The following is a 20,891-nucleotide window of genomic DNA, read 5'->3' as shown; positions in this document are numbered from 1 at the left end:
AAAAAATACAAAAAACTAGCCGGGTGAGGTGGCGGGCGCCTGTAGTCCCAGCTACTCCAGAGGCTGAGGCAGGAGAATGGCGTAAACCTGGGAGGCGGAGCTTGCAGTGAGCTGAGATCCGGCCACTGCACTCCAGCCCGGGAGACAGAGCCAGACTCCGTCTCAAAAAAAAAAAAAAAAAATTTCTATTTCCTAAAAGATTTGCTGTTTTTTAGAGTAATCCAAGTCTTTTTCTCCCCCTTGGTTTTAACTTTATGTTTGCTGACATAATCCTAGAGCAAAGAAAGCATAAGTTAAAAGTAATTTTTTTAGAAGTTGGTGTTGAAAGTTTATTATATAGCTTTACTGTGCAATATGGTAGCCACTAACCATGTGTGGCTTTTGAAATTAATTAAAATTAAATAAAATGAAAAATTCAGTTTCTCAGTCATAAGAGTGCCATTTCAAGTGCTCAGTAGTCACATGTTGGCTACTGAAAAAAGAGAATGTTTTCATCACCACAGCTCTTCTGGACTGCAGTGTGGTAGAGGATATGATCTCTAACACCTCAATTTGACAAAGAAGGAACTGAGACCACAGAGTAGGGTAATAGTGGCAGGTCCAGGATTAGAAATTGAGCCCGGTGATTCTGGTACATTGTTCTTTCTGTTAAAGCATGGTTTTTTCTGAAGTTATTTTTTAGTGTGTCTTTACTTTTTAGAAGTGTAATTGTCTCTGTGCTTTAAAACTATCTTCTTACAAAAGTATTCATGTTTTCTCCCATAGCTCCAAAGCCTGAAATGATAGCTGCAGAGAAGAAGTATTTTTCTTTAAAGCCTGAGGAAAAGGGTGAGGCTAATTTTCAACTTTCAAAAAGACAAATATTTCTTTTATTGTCATTTTAAAGAGATCTGTTTCTCCACACTGAGTCATTTACACTGATTTTTAACAGATATTTCAGTATTTATTTTACAATGCTTGGAGTTTTCTGGGAGGGAGTAGTTCATTTAAGTTCATTTAAAGCACAAAATTATGCTTTCTCAAACAGTAACAATTTACATCCATTAAAAAATTAAACTATTACTTTAGTAGGATGTTGTCTTTATTCATAGTTATTTAACAGACTGTGTAAGAAAACTAAGCATTAAATAACTATGCTTTTATTATTTTTATAGTGTTTCAGTTTTTTAAAAAATTCCTTAGAAGGTTGAAGACCCAGTTCCTACTTAAGCATGGAAATAATTAATTACATATTATTTAATCTCACTGTGTGTGTTTGTCATAATGTATACCTGGAAAGTTATTCCAGGGTGCCATATGTATTTTACTAAAAACCTTATTGGTTTGTTGTGAAATTGGAGAAAATAAGTCCTTCTCATTGTACATAAAGATATGCAATGATTGTCACTAGTAGATTAGTTTATATACATCAGGAAACTTGAATACTATTTTAGAATGCTTTTGTTTCTTCTCCCAGTGTTGTAGTCTAATCCATCCTTGTTTCTTGCCTAAAGTACTGTATCCTCTTACTTGATTTCTCTCACTTCAGCTCTTTTTCTGGCTTTCATACTTCATGTTGTTACCAGAATGTTTTCTTTTTTTTTGAAACGGAGTCTCACTCTCTGGTCCAGGCTGGAGTGCAGTGGCGCGATCTCGGCTCACTGCAAGCTCTGCCTTCTGGGTTCATGCCAATCTCCTGCCTCAGCCTCCCTAGTGGCTGGGACTACAGGCGCCCACCACCACGGCCGGCTAATTTTTTGTATTTTTTAGTAGAGACGGGGTTTCACCATGTTAGCCAAGTTGGTCTTGATTTCCTGACCCCGTGATCCGCCCGCCTTGGCCTCCTAAAGTGCTGGGATTACAGTCGTGAGCGTCCGTGCCCGGCCCAGGATCATTTTTTTAGAGAGGCTATCTTTTTTTAGAGCAGTTTTAGATTCACAGCAAAATTGAGCCAAAAGTACAGAGTTCCTGTACACTCCCTTTCTTCACACAGGCACAATTTTTCCCACCGTTAACATTCTGTACCAGAGTGGTGTATTTGTTAGTCAGTGAGCCTCCCTACATTGAAACTTCTTTATCACTCAAAGTCCATAGTTTCCTTTAGTGTTCACTCCTAGTGCTGTACCTATTATGGGTTTTGACAAATGTATAATGTCTGGTATCCACCATTGTAGTATCGTACAGAATTAGCATTACTACCCTAAAAACCTTCTTTACCTATTCATCTGTCTTTCCCTTCGACCCTTGGCAACCATTAATTTTTTTAATGACTCCATAGTTTTGCCTTTTCCAGAGTGTCATATAGTGGGAATCATACAGCATGTAACCTTTTCAAATTGGTGTCTTTCACTTAATTATATGCCTTTAAAATTTCTCCATATGTTTTCATGGCTTGAGAGGCATTTGTTGTTAACATTAAATAGTATTTCAATGTCTTTATATTCCACAGTTTATTAATCCACTCACTTACTGAGGGATATCTTGATTGCTTCTAAGTTTTGGCAATTATAAGGGGAGCGGCTATAAATGTGTGTAGGTCTTTGTGTGGACATATTTTCAATTCATTTGGGTAAATACCAAGGAGAGGGATTACCTGATAATATGACAGGAGTATACTGAGTTTTGTAGGCGCAACTGCCAAACTTCTTCCAATATGTCTGAACCATTTTGTACTCCCCCCAGTAATCAGTGAGAATTTCTCTTCTACATTCTAGCCAGCGTTTGGTATTTTCAGTGTTTTGGATTTTGGCCTTTCTAATAGGTGTGTAGTGGTATTTTACTTTTGTTTTCAATTGCAATTCCATAATGATATATGATGTTGAATATCTTCTCATATGCTTAATTGTCCTTTGTATATCTTTGGTAAAGTGTTCTGGTCTTTTGTTCATTTTTTATTCAGGTTTTTTTTTCCTTCAGTTTCTTTATTTTGTGTATTTTTGGATAGCAGTCCTTTATTAGATTTCTTCTGCAAATATTTTCTCCCAGTCTGTGGCGTGTTTTCTTCACAGAGCAGAAGTTTTAAATTTGAAGCTTATCAGTGATTTCTTTTATGGATCATGACTTTGGTGTTGTATCTGAAAAGTCATTGCCATACTCAAGGCCATCTGGATTTTCTCCTGTGTAATTTCTAGGAATTTTATAGTTTTGTGGTTTACATTTAGGTTTGTGATTCATTTTGAATTAATTTTTGTGAAGGTTGTAAGGTCATTGTCTAGATTCATTTTTTTTTTTTTTTTTGGCATGTGAATGTCTAGTTGATCCAACACCATTTGTTGAAAAGACTTTCAGTTTTCAGATAAAAATCAAAAGTTTAAATTCAAAGCCCTCCAGTAACTGACCCCCAGATTACATTTTTGATATCATATTCTACCCTTTTTGTTTACTAAATGTAGCACTCTGTCTCTAGTCCATGAATATGTCATGTACTTTCCTAGCTTTATCTTTCTTTTTACTTTCAAAATGGAAGTTTTTTATATTCTTTTTTCTTAAGAATTTTAAAAATATGTTGCACAGTTTATGCCTAATAAAAATATTAGTCTCAGATTAATTCTTTGTGAACTAGTTTGGTAGGAGTCTTAGATCAGTTTTTAGTACTTGTTCGTAATATCAGTCCTACCTGAAAAACTCATCTTACCAAGATACGTAGAACCACATGTAAGAGGTATATTGCTGGCTTTATTATCTATTTTTTTTTTTACTATTAAAAAAAGTCATGTCACCAGTTAGGCAGCAGTTTTGTTAAAATTCAGATAGTGACTTCCCCTTTTCCCTAAAATCAGTCAGTTGTTCTTATAAATAAAATGGAGGCCGGGCGCGGTGTCTCACGCTTGTAATCCCAGCACTTTGGGAGGCTGAGGCAGGCGGATCACGAGGTCAGGAGATCGAGACCATCCTGGCTAACACGGTGAAACCCTGTCTCTACTAAAAATACAAAAAAAAAAAAAAAAAACTAGCCGGGCGTGGTGGTGGGCGCCTGTAGTCCCAGCTACTTGGGAGGCTGAGGCAGGAGAATGGTGTGAACCCGCGATGTGGAGCTTGCAGTGAGCGAAGATCATGCCACTGCACTCCAGCCTGGGTGACAGAATAAGACTCAGTCTCAAGAAGAAGAAAAAAATTCGAAGATGATGCATTTTTATTACATTTATATATGCAAAGTCCTGCCCGTGGTGGAATGACAGGGACCGAATTTACACTCGAAATTAGACAACTAGAAAATTGGACAAATTATGTGAAACAGTGGCTTTCACATATTGGAAATCAGGCAGTATAAGTCACTGTGACACTGAAGTGAGACCTATAATTACCACAGCTTATTGTCTAGAAGCAGTTTACAGGCAGCAGAAAGGAGGAAGCCAAACAGACCTTGATGTCCTGCAGAGTTGAGGATGCGGAGATAGGTATTTAGGAAGGCCTGGGCAGCTACAATTTGTGGGGCAGAGTGCCAGAGTGGTGGGAACTGCACAGAGAGTGCTCAGATCTGTAGACAGCTTACTGTGAGGCTTTGCCTGAATATTGATCTACACATGCATGAAAAGAAACTTCTATAATGGAGAAATAAACATTGGAAAGCGGTAGGTGAAGCATTCTTTGTAACTTACAAATAGTTCATTTTTCCATGAGCCAGAGTAGACAGATCTCATAATATATAGCACATTGGATAGAGTTCATAAAAGAGTGTATCACCTTAGACTAAAGGCTTCTCTGCCTCTATCTTGGAAATACGGCCAACAAATTCCAGAATAAAATTCAGTACAACTTAAAAGCATATAATAAAATTTTGTATTCAAGAGAGTAAAAATCACAACGTCCATTGTCTGATTAAAGATTGCCAGGCATAGAAAGAGCAAGAAAATAGCAATCCACAACCAGGGAAGAAAAGTCAGTCATCAGAAAAGAGCAAGAAATGACAGAGGTGGTGGAGATAGAAGGCAAGTACATTGAAACAGCTACTGTAAACATTTCCCATGCGTTTAAAAAGGTAGAAGAAAATGTGAACATAATAGTGCGAAAACTGGAAAATATAAGAAAGACCCAAATTGAACTTTTAGAAAAGAAGAATACAGTATCTGAAATGAGAAACACTGAATGGAATGTCCAGTAGATTGGAAACTGCAGAAGAAAATGTTAGTGAACTTGAAGACATAACAATAGAATCATTAAAAATGTATTGAAAAAAAGTGAACAGAGTATTGGTTACCTGAATGACAATATGAAGTGGTTTTACTGACCTGTAATTGGGGTACCTAATGGAAAGGTGTGAGAATGGGGACATGAAAAAAATTGAAAGAAATAATGGCTGAAAATTTTAATTTGATGCAAATTTATGACAAAAAGTTTAAAGCCAGGAAGAAAATAACTGTCAACCTATAGTTTTCTACCTATATTTTTTCTCCAAAAAATACCTTTTGGAAATGGGGTAAAATTAAAACCTTTTGAGACAAAATCTCAGAGAACTTATTGCCAGTAGAAGTATATTACAGAAAATGTTAAAAGAAATTATTTTTGATAGAAGGAAAACAATAGTAGATTGACAGTTGGTATTACTCAAAGCAATGAAGAATGCCAGAAGTAGTAAATATGTGAATAAATATAAAAGACATTTTCCTTCCATTTAAAAATCTCACAAGAACTGTTCACCTGGAATGACTTGAAAACTTAATATAAAGTGTTGGTTTTGGAGTTTAAGGGTAAATACGAGAATTTTTTTGTATGTAGGTAAACAAGACAAGGCATAACAAGGGAAATGATTCTAAGTATTTTCAGAATGTTCTCATAAACCTGATGTGCCTTTAATAGATCAGGTACCATGAATAAGACAAATGTCAGTGTTGCCAGTGACCTTTGGACACGTGCATTGAGAGAGGACCGGTTGAATATTAAATATTGTTAAATTATTTTTTACTAAGTAACAATAAACATAAATCAAAGTTCTACCCTTGTTCCCATAGTTGAGACAGGGAGCATTTTCAAACTATGGCTAGAATCAATTTGAAGCATCGTAAGCCTTCCAACAAGGAAATAAAGTATTTTTCATTTGTATTTTTGTTCATGGTTTTTATGTTATGATCCTAAGATCTTATGATCTTAGGATAAAACCTAAGTTCCATGGGAGGTATCCTTCGATAAGCTCTGATCTGTTGCGGTTGCGGTGGGGGTGGGGTGGGGGGCGGGGAAGAAATACTTAGAAACCATGAAACTGATCACCCCTCTATTTCAGACTCTTAAGTGACTCCCCATTATTTCATGGGATATTTTCCCATATGTTCAGATGGGTGATTAAATTCTCACTTTCTACTTTCTGTCCCAGGCCACCACGTGGATTTTCTCAAACCTGCTTAGCAATTTTCTGCCCCTCTGTTGTTTTCATTTTCCCAGAAGTACCTAAAATCCTGGCAGGCTGTGTCCCAGAATGGTAATAATATCACCACTTTGAAGCACAAGTTATCCTGCTTTTTGTGATGTCCTTTTTTGTATTTATCTTTCAGTAAGATACTCATCATGTCATTGGTATGGAATTCATGATACAAAGGGAGGAACTCATAATTATTTTGGAGTGCAGGTAGGGAGGCATATAAATGTGTAGAAGAGAATGTAACAATGGTGCTGTTTCTTATAAAATCACTTAAATGGTAACTTTTATCTATATGTCCTCCTCACTTCCTTTACACCCATACACAGTCATACCCACAGAAAGAGCATAAAATGATGCTGAAGGCCAGTCTGTTTCTATACTTTTACTGGTAGAAGCAGTGAATCCGCTCACTTCTGCTTTAGGAGCATTTCCTTCTGAATTCTATTATTGTAGACTCATGTCTTCAGCCACCATTTGTATACTTCTGATTCCCAGTCAGTGGTTGGATTTATTTACATTTACTGCTTTCTGTGTGTTTGCAGTTCATACTTTCTGCCTAAATACATAATTTTTTAGGGGACATCCTTCTTTGGAATTGTACTTCTCTCAGAATCTTTCATGGGTAGGTTTTTCTCATCTTTTAGATTCCAGCTTAAAATTTTGCTTCCTTAACACTATTTAAAAGTAGGTATTTCCCATTATTATCTGTTACATATTAGTTTAGATGTTTGTTTTGAGATATTCTTTACCCTGCACTTGATTAAACTCCATGAGGGAAAAGGTGTGTGAATAGATACCTGTACATTATTTGTTTGGTTCTCTAATGCCTTACACAATAGGTATATAATACATAGGGAATACTTAATACAGTATTTATTATGTAATATGAAGGATTCTTTAAAATCTGAAGGATTCCAGATTATGACATGCTTACATTTGTTTATCTGAAACTTCCTTCTAGTAGTATTTAGCTAGATAATGGTGGCGTAGATAGTGGAAGTTGGTATGAATGAAAGGAAGCTGAAATGTTTCAAGAGCAAAGAACAGAAAATCAGTCCTTATTGAAACTGACTTAAACAATAGGGAAAAAAAAATCTCACATAATTGAAAGTCTAGAAGTAGGAGTCATATGACCTGCAACTCAGTGATTCTGTTATGGACCTGCATTGTGTCTTTCCATTCTGCTATCCTCAGTGTCCACTTTATCTTCAGATTGTCTCCTCTTGTGATCACAAGAATGCTGAGAGTGGCAATCAGGGCAACATGATTTCTTGTCCATTTGACAGGAAAGAGAGGAAAACCTCTCCCCATCCATAGAATGTAAGTCCTTTTCAGTTTCTTGGACCACTTTTGGGCACATTTACCTCTAGACCAATGAGACTTGTAAGAAGAATACTATGTACTGATTGTCTCAGTGTAATCATATGAAAGTAGGATTGATTTGGAAGGACTCAACTGCATTGTCTGCTGAAGACGTTGAGATATAGTTAGGATCTATCATAAGGAATGCAATTAAGGTTCTATGTTGACATCTTGTTGACTCATGAGATACTAATGATTATGACCATGGGGAAGTGAGATAGGAAGTATGGAATAGAGACAGTTTCTGGAGGAAAACATGTGAATTCAGCTTTTGATGTGGGATTTAATACTACATATTGGCTGAACTTTTGTTAAGAGTTCATATTAAGCGTTCAGTTGGAAGATGCTATTCTGGAAGTTAGGTATGAAATTTACGGGTATGGGTAAGATTATCCAAGAAGATTGCTTAGAGTAAGAATGAAAAGAGAGCTTTCTTAGAATATATACATTTAAGAAATTGTTTGATGACCAGGAACTCTTGAAGAAGGACTGACAGGTAGTGCTCATAGAGATAGGCAGAGAATGATCACAGAGCAGAATCATAAAAACCAAGGGAGTGTATGTAAGTCAAAGTTGAAGTAGGATGTTCTTCTGGCAGTGATAAACGAGGACCAGATCTCTTGCTGAGAACAAGTAGAATGGTTATATGAAGTGTGTGTGTGTGTATATATATGTGTGTGTGTATATATATACATATATATATATTTGCCAGAGTCATGTGCTAGGAGTAGGAGAGCTACAAATAAAATAAAGAATCATAAAATCAAGATAGAGGGGAAGAGGAGAGCCCAATAAAGTTAATCTTGCATTGGGGCTCATATTTCCTGTTGGGGCATTTGCCAGTCTTGAATGTGGTAGCTTAGACTATGAAAAGAACTTTCAATAGACTTTTGGGTTCAAGGAGACAAAAATTAAGAGTTCAAAGCTCATGAAAGAGGAGGTATCTTAGTGAACTAGATTTTGATTTAGTCCCTAGGTTTTGTAGGAGGAAGTATGAAATAGAAATAGACCTAGCTCTGAAAAACACTGAAGTTCAACTTCTAATCATCTCAATTCTTGATGGGAGAACAGTGACCTGGGATTTTTACTATCCCTACCTTAGCTTACTGAAAGAATGAAAGTAAACCTTTATCCTCTAGAGAAGAAAACATCATCTAGAGTTTTAAATTATCTCTGTGTTTTCCTGTAAATCTTTTGTGTCTTGTACTCATTCAGAAATAATTAGGCATACTTGTAGATATGACACATGGCTAGAAACCAGGAACAACAGACAATGGAACCTGGCCTTTAGGGAATCTAGATATTAGAGATACTAGATATAAGCTTTAAATTAACTATGCTTAATATATGTTAGAAGTAATAAAAGATGGGGTTGATAATTTTGGCAGAACTAGAACCTTATAAGTTTATATGAATATGAGTCAATCTAAGCTTAAATGAATTTGTTTACTTATGTAAGTATATGTAAGTATATACACACAAATGTTAGTATATGAGTGTATATTTTTAAAAGAAAATATCTGAACTGAAACATAAGGAGAAAAAAAGATAGAAAATACAGAAAAGACCTTAAGAGACATAAAGAATATAGTTGACTCTTGAACAACGTGAGTTTGAACTATGTGGGGTCCACGTATACAAAGACTTTTTTTTTGGCCTAATGAATAAAAATACAGTATTCATGAGAATACAAAACCCGCATATGAGGAGAGCCAACTTTTGTGCAGGCAAGTTCCACGGTGCTCACCATCGGATTTGAGTATGAGTGCTTTTGGTATACGTGAGGGTCTTAGCACCAATCCTCTGTATATACAGAGGGATGACTGTACAGTGGGAAGGTCTACTGTACATGTAATTGGAGGACCAGATAGGAAGGAGAAACAAATGGAGCAGAAACTGTATTTGAAGATATACTGGTTTTCAATTTTCTAAAAGTGATTAAAAGCATCAGGCCACAAAACCAAGAATACTGTGGAATCCAACCTGGATGTATGCAAAGAAAACATTGAGGCAAGGAGTTGAAGAAGACACACACACAAAAATGGAAAAATATTCCATCTTTAAGGATTGGAAGAATCAATATTGTTAAAACTTCCATACTACCCAAAGCAATCTGCACATTCACTGCGATTTATAACAAAGTTTATAAATGTATAACAAAGTTGCCATTGGAAACAGCACAAATGTTCTTCAGCAAAAGAATGAGTAAAGGAGTTGAGGTATATTCATATACCATGATACCATGTAGCAAAAAATAAATGAACTAGAGCTATACACAACAACATGAATCTTAGGATTTCATTGATGTAAAGTTAAAAATATTCATAAATAATCTATGGTGTTAGAAGACAGCTTTGGGTAGGAGTAGTGGGGTAGTGATTGGAAAGGATAAGGGTAACTTCAGAGATATGGATCATGTTCAGTTCTTGGCCTATGTGGTGGTTACTCTGGTATGTTCATGTGGTAATAGTTTCTCAAACTTTATACTTAACGTTTCTGAAAATGTTACACTGCAGTTTAAACTTCAGTGAGATAAATATGAATAAATACATTTTGTCCTAAAATTTTCCAAAATGTTAGAAACAGAGATTCAGTTAAGAATAGACTCACTACTTTATAGGTAGTACTGTTTTTTCTCTAAGGCATGTCCAAGTGATCACAAAGAATAGAATATTTGATTTTTTAAATTAGTATTTATTCACTTGGAATCACTTTTGCTTTGGTGCCTGTATTATCACTTATTTTTCCATTTCAGTTAATGCAGTAGGATATTAACCCTCATCTGAATTAATAAACGGGTTAACTTATTACGTACAGTGTTGGTAATGTATTGCTATATTATGAAGCAAATAAAATGACATATTTTGGTTATTGTATTTTTTTAGCATACATTTTAAACATTTTTGTTAAAAAAATCACATACTTGAGATAACTCTTCTGTATTTCATTTTCTTTCTTACAGACAGGGTCTCACTCTGTTGCTGAGGCTGGAGTGCGGTGATGTCATCATAGCTCACTGCAACCTCAAATTCCTAGGCTCAGGTGGTTCTCTCACCTCGGCCTCTGGAGTAGCTGGGACTAAAGATACATGCCACCATACCTGGCTAATTTTTTAACTTTTTATTCTTGTATAGAGATGGGGGTATTGATTTGTTGCCCAGGCTTGTTATGAACTCCTGGCTTCAAGCAGTGCTCTCATCTCAGCCTCCCGAAGTGTTCAGGGTTAAAGGCATGAGCCACTGTACCCAGCCTGTATCTTAAATTATCATAATATCTGTATCTTATGTAATTCTTCCTTGGTCATTCAGGCAGCTAACATAGAACTTTTTTTTTTTTTTTCCCTCCTTAAATCTACATTTTCTCTTGGATTTGGCCAATTTTTAGCCGAACTAAAATTCTTGTACTCACAGCTGGATGTGCTCAGAAGAATGAAGTTGGAGCCCTACCCCACACTGTAACCTAAAAGTAACTGAAAATGGATCATTGACCTTAAATACAAGAGTTAAAACTCTTAGATGAAAACAAGAGTAAATCTTCATGGCCTTGGATTTGGCAATAGGTTTTTAGATACGTGTGATGTTGTGATATAATAAGGAATGCATATTTGATATTTGTCCCTGGTTCCTGGCACCATAGCTCCTAAAACCCTTGAAATTTCCTGAGTGATAAAGGTGAGAGTAACATCTTTTGTTATTTATAACTAGCATCTTTGAACCACGTCTGAATTTATATTAATGAGGAGACTTTTGTAACGCCCCTAAAGGTGGGGAGGGGCCTTGTTGCCAGGGGGACCAACCAACTGATTAGCTTTCATTAAAAACCCTAAACAACCGAGTTTAGAGAGCTCGTGGGTTGGTGAACACATTGAGGGGTTGGGAAGGTGGTACACCTGGAGAAGTTATGGAAACTCTGCATCTCTTCCTGCATACCTTGCCTTTTGCATGTGTTCCATTTGGCTGTTCTGAGCTGTATCTTTTATAATAAACTGTAAATAAAGTGCCTTCCTGAGTTCTGTGAAGTCTTCTAACAAGTTATCAAACCCGAGGAGTGATCATGGGAATCCCCAGTTTATAGGCAGTTGATCAGAAGTACGAGAGGACAGGACTTCAGATTGGAATCTGAAGTGGGAGCAATCTTGTGGGTCTGAGCCTTTAACTTATGGGATCTGATGCTCACCCCAGATAGATAGTGTCAGAATTGAATTAAATTATAGGACACTCAGCTGGTGACAGATACTTGGTTGTTGTGGGAATAAATCCCCACACATTTGGTGTCTCAGAGTGTTGTGAATCTAGAGAAAAGTATTTTGTTCTTTTTAGACTATGTCACGAAAAGCATATTTAACCAAAGAAAAAATAATTGTACTTTATCAAAATTAAAAACTTCTGTGTTAAAGGACATTAAGAAAGTAAAAAGACAACCTACAAAATGGGAGAAATCTTACCAGATTTGGAAGTATCTGGAATATATAAAGGAGTGTTACAGCTTAACAACAAAAAGACAAACCTATTTAAAACTGCAGCACAGGCTGAAATAGATACTTATCTAAAGGAGATATATAAGTTTTGTTGTTTATAACAAGCATGTTTATAAGCATACTTGTTATATAAGCACCTGACAAGATATTTAACATCATTAATCATGTCAGTAAGCACTTGACAAGATGTTTGACATCATTAGTCTTTAGGGAAATGCAAATCAAGACCACAGCAAGGGCCACTTCACACCCACTGGGATGGTTAAATTTTTTTTTAAGGAAGGAAAATAAATAATAAGTGTTTGCAAGGATGTGGAGAAACTGGACTTTTATACATTACTGGTGCAAGTAGAAAATGTTTTAGCTGCTATGAAAAGCAGTTGGGTGATTCTTCAGAAAGTTAAACATTTAATTACCATATGACCTAGCAGTTCCAAACATCCAAGAAATTGAAAACAGACACTCATGTATTGTACATAAATATTCATAGCAGCACTGTTTACAGTAGGCAGAAGGTAGAAGGAATCCAGATATACTTCAGTGGATAAACAGATTGTGTTTTATATATGTGTATGTGTATGTGTAATGGAGTATTATTCAGTCACAAAAAGGAATGAAATACTGCTATATGTTATGAAGAGGATAAACTACTAAAACATTGGGCTAAGTGAAAGAAGCCAGACACAAAGATAATTGCATGATTCTATGTGTATGAGATACCCAAAATGGATAAATCCATAGAAGATAGAAGGCAGATTGCTGTTTGCTAGAGGTTAACTGATTAATGAGGAAAGGGTTATCTTTTGGGGTGCTGGAAATGTTTTAGAAGTAGATAAAGGTATTGGTTGCATAATATCGTGAATATACTAAATGGCACTGAATTGTTCATTTTAGAGTTTCTAATTTTATGTAAATGTCACCTTAACTAAAAAAATAAAATCTAGTACATAAATATGTTGCCATCTTATAGTAGTTATATAATAAGTCAGTACGTTATAGTTGATTTAGTTATGGACATAACCAGGAATGATAAGTCGTATTTTTGTTACCTTTTGATTTCCACGTATTGTTTTTTTTAGACTAACACTACAGAATTTCAAGCTGTTATTTGTGTATCTGTTAAATATATTCAATCAGTGAACTCTTTAATTTCTATCCTTTGACCATTTTTCATGGTATTATATATAAAACATTTTTCCTAATTTCTAGAAATGTATGTTTGGCTGGTTTTTACAACTACAAATAGTTTTATTTCATTATTTATTTCAACTGGAGAGTTTCGGTTTTTTAAAATTTCTGATGGTATAATTATATATTGCATTGTTATATCTTGAGGCCATATAGAAATAGATTTTTGTACCAAATGATGACCAGAATTTTAATAGACTAAACTATATTTTCATGTGATTCAAAGTATTAAATAAGTGGTAAAAGGAGAAACTAGTATTTTGTATTCATTGTGAAATAAAACTTGTAATTTTTAGGGAGAGGTTTATCTGTGTGCTGTGATGTTCAGGTTTTATAATCACCAGTTTCTGGCTGATATGAAATCTTATAGAATTGTTTGTGGTCTTGTGATAGACTTTTTTTTAGAGACCAAGTACGTTTTGAAAATTATTCAGTATGGTGCTTAGGAGCTTCTTATTTTTGTATATATGTCTTATGACATGTTTTAGCTGACTGCTGTATTATGACCATCTCATACACATGTGTCAATTTTAATACCTATTGTGAGCACCTGGAAGATCAGGACGCAGGTGCGTCATGTGTAGTAAAAGAGTACTTGTTGCCTTTTTGGTGATAAAATTGTCTTTATTGACATAGTATAAAATTGTCAAAATTGGTTTTTTCCAGCTTATTTTCTTCTATTTCAAATGGAAATACCCATTTCGTTGCATTATTAAGTGAAATGGTATTAATAAAATTCTTAGTACAGTAGTAAGAATTGCAAATATAAGCCTGTAATTCTCTCATCTGTGGCTAAGCAGTCTCACCCTAGTTTCTCTTAACATTTGATTTTTTTTTTCCTTCACCATCATGCTTTTTAAATTTGAACGTTATATAGCACTCGAGTTTCTACTTGTTTTCAGTTCTCTATATTTCAGTTTCAGAAAATAATCTGGATTTAAGTCTAGATAATTTTCTGGGTAGAGTAAAATCATGTGTTTATATTTGAGATAGACTACTACACTTAAAAGCAAAACTTCCTGGGAACATAATAAAAAGCAGGCATTATCTACTAATCTGAATCTTATTAGTGGTTTTCCTCTCTACCATATAGTAAACATTTTTTAAAAGCTATTTAGGCTTATTAAATTAAAATATAACTTTAAACTAAATTAAGCAGTGCACACGTATACAAATATAGAGAATGAAAGTTTATGTCTGCCTCTGTCACACTTTTCCAGACTGATAAAAACTTTTAGGAATAGAAAAACCTAAATAATTTTGATTGTCAATAACTTCGGAAATATTTTTAATCTTAGATGAAAAATCAACACTGGAACAGAAACCTTCTAAACCAGCAGCTCCACAAGTCCCACCCAAGAAACCTACTCCACCTACCAAAGCCAATAATTTATTGAGATCTTCTGGAACAATGTACCCAAAGCGACCTGAAAAACCAGTTCCTCCACCACCTCCTATAGCCAAGTATGTTTTACCTAATTTTAAATTAGCTTATTGATTTACTCACCTTTGACCTTCATGGCTCCATTGCCTTTCTAAATCTCCAGGTAAGTTTTTTCTTATTTTTCAATTATATTTATTTTTAAAATTGACATATACAACTGTATATATTTATTGTTTACAACACGATGTTTTAAAGCATATATATAATTGTGGAATGGCTTCAGTAACTACGTGATAACCTCACATAGTTATCATTTTTGTGATGAGAACATTTAACATTCACTATTATCTTGTTTCAAGAATGCAGTACATCACCATTAAGTACAGTCACTATAATGTACAATGGATTTCTTAAACTTACTCCCTCTATCTAACTGTAAATATATATTCCTTGACCACATCTTCCCACTCCCCTCCAACTCACAACCACTTCAGACTCTGGTAATCACCGTTCTACTCTCTATTTCTATGGGATCCACTTTTTTAGACTTCGCATTTGAGTGGAGAACATGTGGTATTTGTCTTTCTGTGCCTGGCTTACTTGACTTAACATCCTCCAGATTCATTGATATTGTCGCAAATGGCAGGCTTGCTTTCTTTCTTTATGGCTGAATGGTATTCCTGGTATGTATATGCCACATTTTCTTTATTCATTCATCCATTGATACTTTAGGTTGCTTCCATATTTTGGCTGTTGTGAATAGTGCTGCAGCAAACATGGGAATGCAGATATTTCTTTGACATATTGATTTTATTTCCTTTGGATACGTACCCAGTAATGGAATTGCTAGATCATATGATGATTCTCTTTTTAATTTCTCGAGGGACCTTTGTACTGTTTTCCATAATGGCTGTAGGAATTTACATTCCTACCAACAGTGTGCAAGGGTTCCCTTTTCTTAAGATGCTCACCAACACTTTTACCTTTTTGAAAAGTTAAAGTTTATTTTACTGTTGTAAATAACGTCCACGAAGAATATAAACATGTTGAGAGCTGGATATGTAAACAAAGATCACAGGCAGATTCTGGGAATTTGATTGGAGCTTTAGTTATTAAAATGCATTAGTAAATTCCCAGGATGCTAAGCAGTATTCTGTTGGCTGTGCCAGCAGTCCTCGTTCATGCTTAAAACACTTGGGGAATTATAGTACAAATCCAGTCAGGGCTGGAACCATGGCAAACCAGCGGCTCTTAGAGATGGACTTGTTTGTGCTGCTAGGCATCTTGGAGAAAGCAGCAGACAAAGAGGTGAAGGAGGCGTATAGGCAGAAGGCCCTCTCCTGCTACCCAGATGAAAGTTGGATAATCACAGAGCAGCTGAACTCCTCCACTAGCTTTCTCAGGCCTTGCTGCAGCCAGGGCTGCATATGATGAGGTTAGAAAAGCCAAGAAGCAGATAGCATAGAGGACCCAGAGGCTTGATGAGAGAATACTAAAAGGTAAACGTGACCTGGTGGCCCAGGCCCAAGTGAGTGAGAAGGTGGAGGAAAGCTGGAGCACCAGGACACTTGAGTAGGAGATTGAACATCTTACTGAAGAGTGTTCCTGGCAACATCGCTTTAAAACATCGTGTTGTAAATGATAAATATATACAGTTGTATATGTCAATTTTAAAAATAAATATAATTGAAAAATAAGAAAAAACTTACCTGGAGGAACAGCAGATGATGATCCAGGAGCAGATGTGCCAGGAACTTGACTTGAGATTAAAAGTCAGAAAATACTGAAGACAAAGGAACACCAAACTAAAACTGAAATGGAAGTGCAAGAAGGATGAGTCAGAAGGCAGCTACTTTTGCAAAAGTATGGTGGAATTCTCAACCTGGTGCTTTTCAGTAAGAAGGCAGGTACTGGTGTGGTGGAGTTTGGGACTCTCGAGGTCGAGGCTGCAGAGATGGCTGTCTGGAATAAAGTTGGCCTGGTTGATAATCCTGAAAAAATTTCCTCTTTCAAAGGAGGACTCCAGGGTGCAGTGGGCCTCAGCCACCCAGGACAGTGAAAGGACCCAGTGGTGTCTCTTCTTACCACATCTATGCAAGAGCTGATCACCAAGATGCAGCAGTAGTCAAGGAGTGGCAGCGCATTTAGTCTCCTGCCACAGCCCTTTTTAAAAACATCACCAATAAACTTTAAAAGCAAGAAAGAAATAAACAATCCTGTCAGAAACTGGACTAAGGACATGAATAGATAATTCTCAAAAGAAGATATTCAAATGGCCAACAAGCATGTGGAAAAAAGATCACAATCACTAATTATCAGGAATGCAAATCAAAACTGCAATGTGATACCACCTCACTCCTGCAAGAATGGCCATAATCAAAAAATCAAAAAATAATAGATGTTGTCATGGATGTGATGAACAGGGAACACTTCTACACTGCTGGTGGCAATGTAAACTAATAGAACCACTGTGGAAAACAGTGTGGAGATTCCTTAAAGAACTAAAAGCAGATCTGCCATCTGATCCAGCAATCCCACTACTGGGTATCTACCCAGAGGAAAATAAGGCATTATACGAAAAAGATAACTTGCACATGCATGTTTATAGCAGCACAATTCGCAATTGCAAAGTATGGAACTAGCCCAGATGCCCATGAATCAATGAGTGAATAAAGAAATTGTGGTGTATATATATATATATATATACACACACACACACTATGGAATACTACTCAGCCATTAAAAAAAAAAAAAAGAAAAAAATGGCATTCACAACAACCTGGATGGAATTGGAGACTCTTATTCTAAGTGAACTCAGGAATGGAAAATCAAACATTGTACGTTCTCCCTAATGTGTGGGAGCTAAGCTATGAGGATGCAAAAGCGTAAGAATGATACATTGGACTTTGGAAACTTGAGGGGAAAGGGTGGGAGGGGAGTGAAGGAGAAAAGACTACACATTGGGTACAGTGTGCACTGCTCGGGTGGTGGATGCACCAAAATCTCAGAAATCACCACTAAAGAACTTATTCATGTAACGAAACACCACCTGTTTCTCAAAAACCTGTTGAAATAAAAAATAATCTAAAATAATAAAAAAATTAAAAAATACAAGAGCATTCTGTACATTTTGATTTAGCTCTCACTGTTGCCTACCTTCTAGAGTTGTCCTTCTATTGTTGCAGCTTAATTTTTAAGTATTATTTTTTGTATTTTCTGTGTACTAATATCTGTTGAATGTTAACTTTATGTTTATAATAATTTTCTACACTTACTAAACTGCTCTCACATTTTTCATTTCATTGTAATCAGCCTTAGGACAGAGTTTTACGTTTTACGTTTATGGAAATACAGAACAGAAAATAATCAGTATTAGGCCATAAAATCTTTAATGTCATTAAATCACAATTTTAAAAAAGTCTTGTTTCTTACTAGTGATTTTTGCATGTTTTTTTCTTATTTCAGGATTAATGGGGAAGTTTCTACTATTGCATCAAAGTTTGAAACTGAGCCAGTATCAAAACCAAAGCTAGATTCTGAACAGTTGCCCCTTAGACCAAAATCAGTAGACCTTGATTCACTTATAGTAAGGACCTCCAAAGAAACAGGTAAGTCAGCATGGACAGCAGTGGTGCATTAAAAAAAAAATCGTTAAAGAAACTCTTTAAGAGATATACATATGCAGTTTTTGTGTGGATAAAGTTGAAATTACACAGTTGAAATTTGTTTAAAATTTAGTAGCCAAAGTAGAAATAATAAAAGAATCTTCTTGATAAGTAAAATTTTTCTGGTCCTTACTGATCAGACTTTATGGTTTCTTACTAATCAGAGGACTGAAATAGATATTAAAAGATGATCCATCTATTACTCCCTCTTTATAGTGGTATGACTGTGCTACCCAACCTAGATATGAATACACTTTAGTTTTAAAAGTTTAGAAATGAGATGGCGTAGACTTTCAGTGCCAGCATTAGATTATATTTCATAGGACTTTAAATTTCTCCTCTTAATCTAGAGATACTTTTGTTTCCAGTATAGGAAAATATGCTTTTTCTAATAACCCTTTTGCTAATTTTTTTTAAGCTTTAGGACTGATTTTTCAGCTTAATGATATCTTTGTCTAGTCTGTACTTCTTCCTTTTTTAAAAATACCTATTATTATTTGTAAAATGGAAAACTTGAAACAGAGAAGTCTTGATAGTTTTCATTATTAAAGGCATTGTGTCTTCATTACGTTCTGGTAATTTTTAATATTTTGTATAGTGCTTTGCATTTGTATTTTGTTTTTTTAACTTTTTCAAAGCACTGTCTCAGGTATGCTCTTAGTTTAACTCTAGGAAACAGATGCTTTTTTCCCCCTATTTTATCTCTAAACAAAGTAAGCTACAGATATTAAATATGCACTATCCATAAATCAAAGGAGAACTCTAAATTTTCATTTTTACTCTGTGGTATTTTTAAGAAATCTTAATGTTTTAATTTTTCTAGCTTCATTGTTAACATTTCATGTTTACATTTAAACTTCAAGGCCAGTTACACTTAGATGTTTTTTATTACCTTATTATAAAATATGCTATTACATTTCAAGTTTTTTCAGGTGACCTTATTCTTACCTCTTTCAGTTTGCAAATGCAAAGTTTCTGACTTAAAGTGTGGCCTCCTTTCAGTCTTTTTATTTGAATATCTTATAGATCCTTCTGTCGTATAGTTGGATCCCGCTTGCTATGGATGAAGCTATATTTACTACTAATTTCTGGGAATTGAAATGTTGATTGTATTTTAGAGAAATTCATTGAAATTTATTCAGTATATTTTATATGGTGAAAATTATCCTTATTAATTGTTCAATAAACAGAAAAAGAATCCTCATGTTTTAAAAGATCTTGCTCTTCTTTATTGAGCTTATTATTAGTAAATAGAATTTGATCAGTTCATATTGTTTTCTGTTTGATTTAAAATATAGCTAGAAATGTGTTTCATAAGTTATAGTTGAAGAAAAGCAGATTATTTAGCCAATTTTAACTCTGGAAATAAATTATTGCAACTGTATTTTTAATTTTCACAAATTTGTGGGATCTTTATCACACAAGTCTTTAAATGTTGACGACTCCCTTTGGGAATTGAAGGAGTAACATCTGGAATCTGCATCTGTTGCTTTGTATTCATCTTGAATGTTTTATTTAGTTTACATCAAGGTAATGGATTTTTTTTTTAATTTAAGTAAATTACAACATTTTCTTTTTTTCAAAACTTTTTTTATATAGAGTCACAACACACTGCCATATTTCTAGTAAAAATAATATGTGTAATAATTTCAAACTATTGATGATTGGAAAGTTCTGTTTTTACTTGGTTTGGGGGGCCCTATTTCTATCTTTTATACATAGCTGTTATTTACTCCCCATATAGTAAACAGAGACTTTGTGGAACAGGGTGTGAAAACATCTTATTTCTGGTTTCTTCTTTTCTTCAAATAAATAAGGAAATAATCTAGAGATACTGAGACTTAGCCAAGTCAGAAAACTAACAGCTACTTTCAGGCTGCTCTTCTTTATTCCTTCCACTTAATTGTACTACCTTTGGTGTACTACACTTAGACCCTGTAAAGTTCAGAAAATACAAATGCTGGGAATTTAGTTCATGTTAAGTATCAGATTATTTACTGAGCAAGTTTTATATCCTCAGTAGTGTTTTAGGCACAGTTGCATGCTAAGATAAAAGGCATAATTGATGGAAGTAAATAGTGTATGTCCTAAACATTAAATCAGAGATTCCTGCTACCTTTTTAAGTTAGACTATCATATATTCCTAGTATTAGTAATATAAAAGTATTCTGTCTCTTCTGTGATGTTAATACTTTAAAAAAAGTATTTTGGCTCAAATACAGCCTCAAATATAATGTGTGAATCTAGCCTTTTTAATATGTTTTTGAAAGTTGAAAACATACATGAAAAACGTATTGAAAATTTCATTATTATGTACCATAATAATTTGAGGTGAAATAATAGAAAGTGCACTGACTTTGCTGTTAACAAAAGGGGTTTTATTTATTAGTTGATTGTTGATAGAAAGTTTCCTTATGTTTTTTCCCTTAACTAACAATGGAACGATTCAGTACATGTATATGTCTACTGGAGTACCTGACATGG

At 34.9% G+C, this 20,891-nt stretch overlaps 1 protein-coding gene across 1 annotated transcript in view; it reads left to right on the top strand.

Moving 5' to 3' along the window:
* CD2AP (CD2 associated protein) overlaps positions 1-20,891 on the top strand; it is a 156,819-nt gene that overhangs the window by 107,361 nt on the left and 28,567 nt on the right. The window contains exons 11-13 of the mRNA XM_023212978.3: positions 766-828; positions 14,657-14,822; positions 18,208-18,350. Coding sequence (XP_023068746.1) covers positions 766-828; positions 14,657-14,822; positions 18,208-18,350 — 372 coding nt within the window. The remainder of the gene's footprint in view (positions 1-765; positions 829-14,656; positions 14,823-18,207; positions 18,351-20,891) is intronic.

Source organism: Piliocolobus tephrosceles, chromosome 5 (assembly GCF_002776525.5).
Source record: "Piliocolobus tephrosceles isolate RC106 chromosome 5, ASM277652v3, whole genome shotgun sequence".
Lineage (NCBI taxonomy): Eukaryota > Metazoa > Chordata > Mammalia > Primates > Cercopithecidae > Piliocolobus > Piliocolobus tephrosceles.
This window is presented reverse-complemented; position numbering and strand designations above follow the sequence as displayed.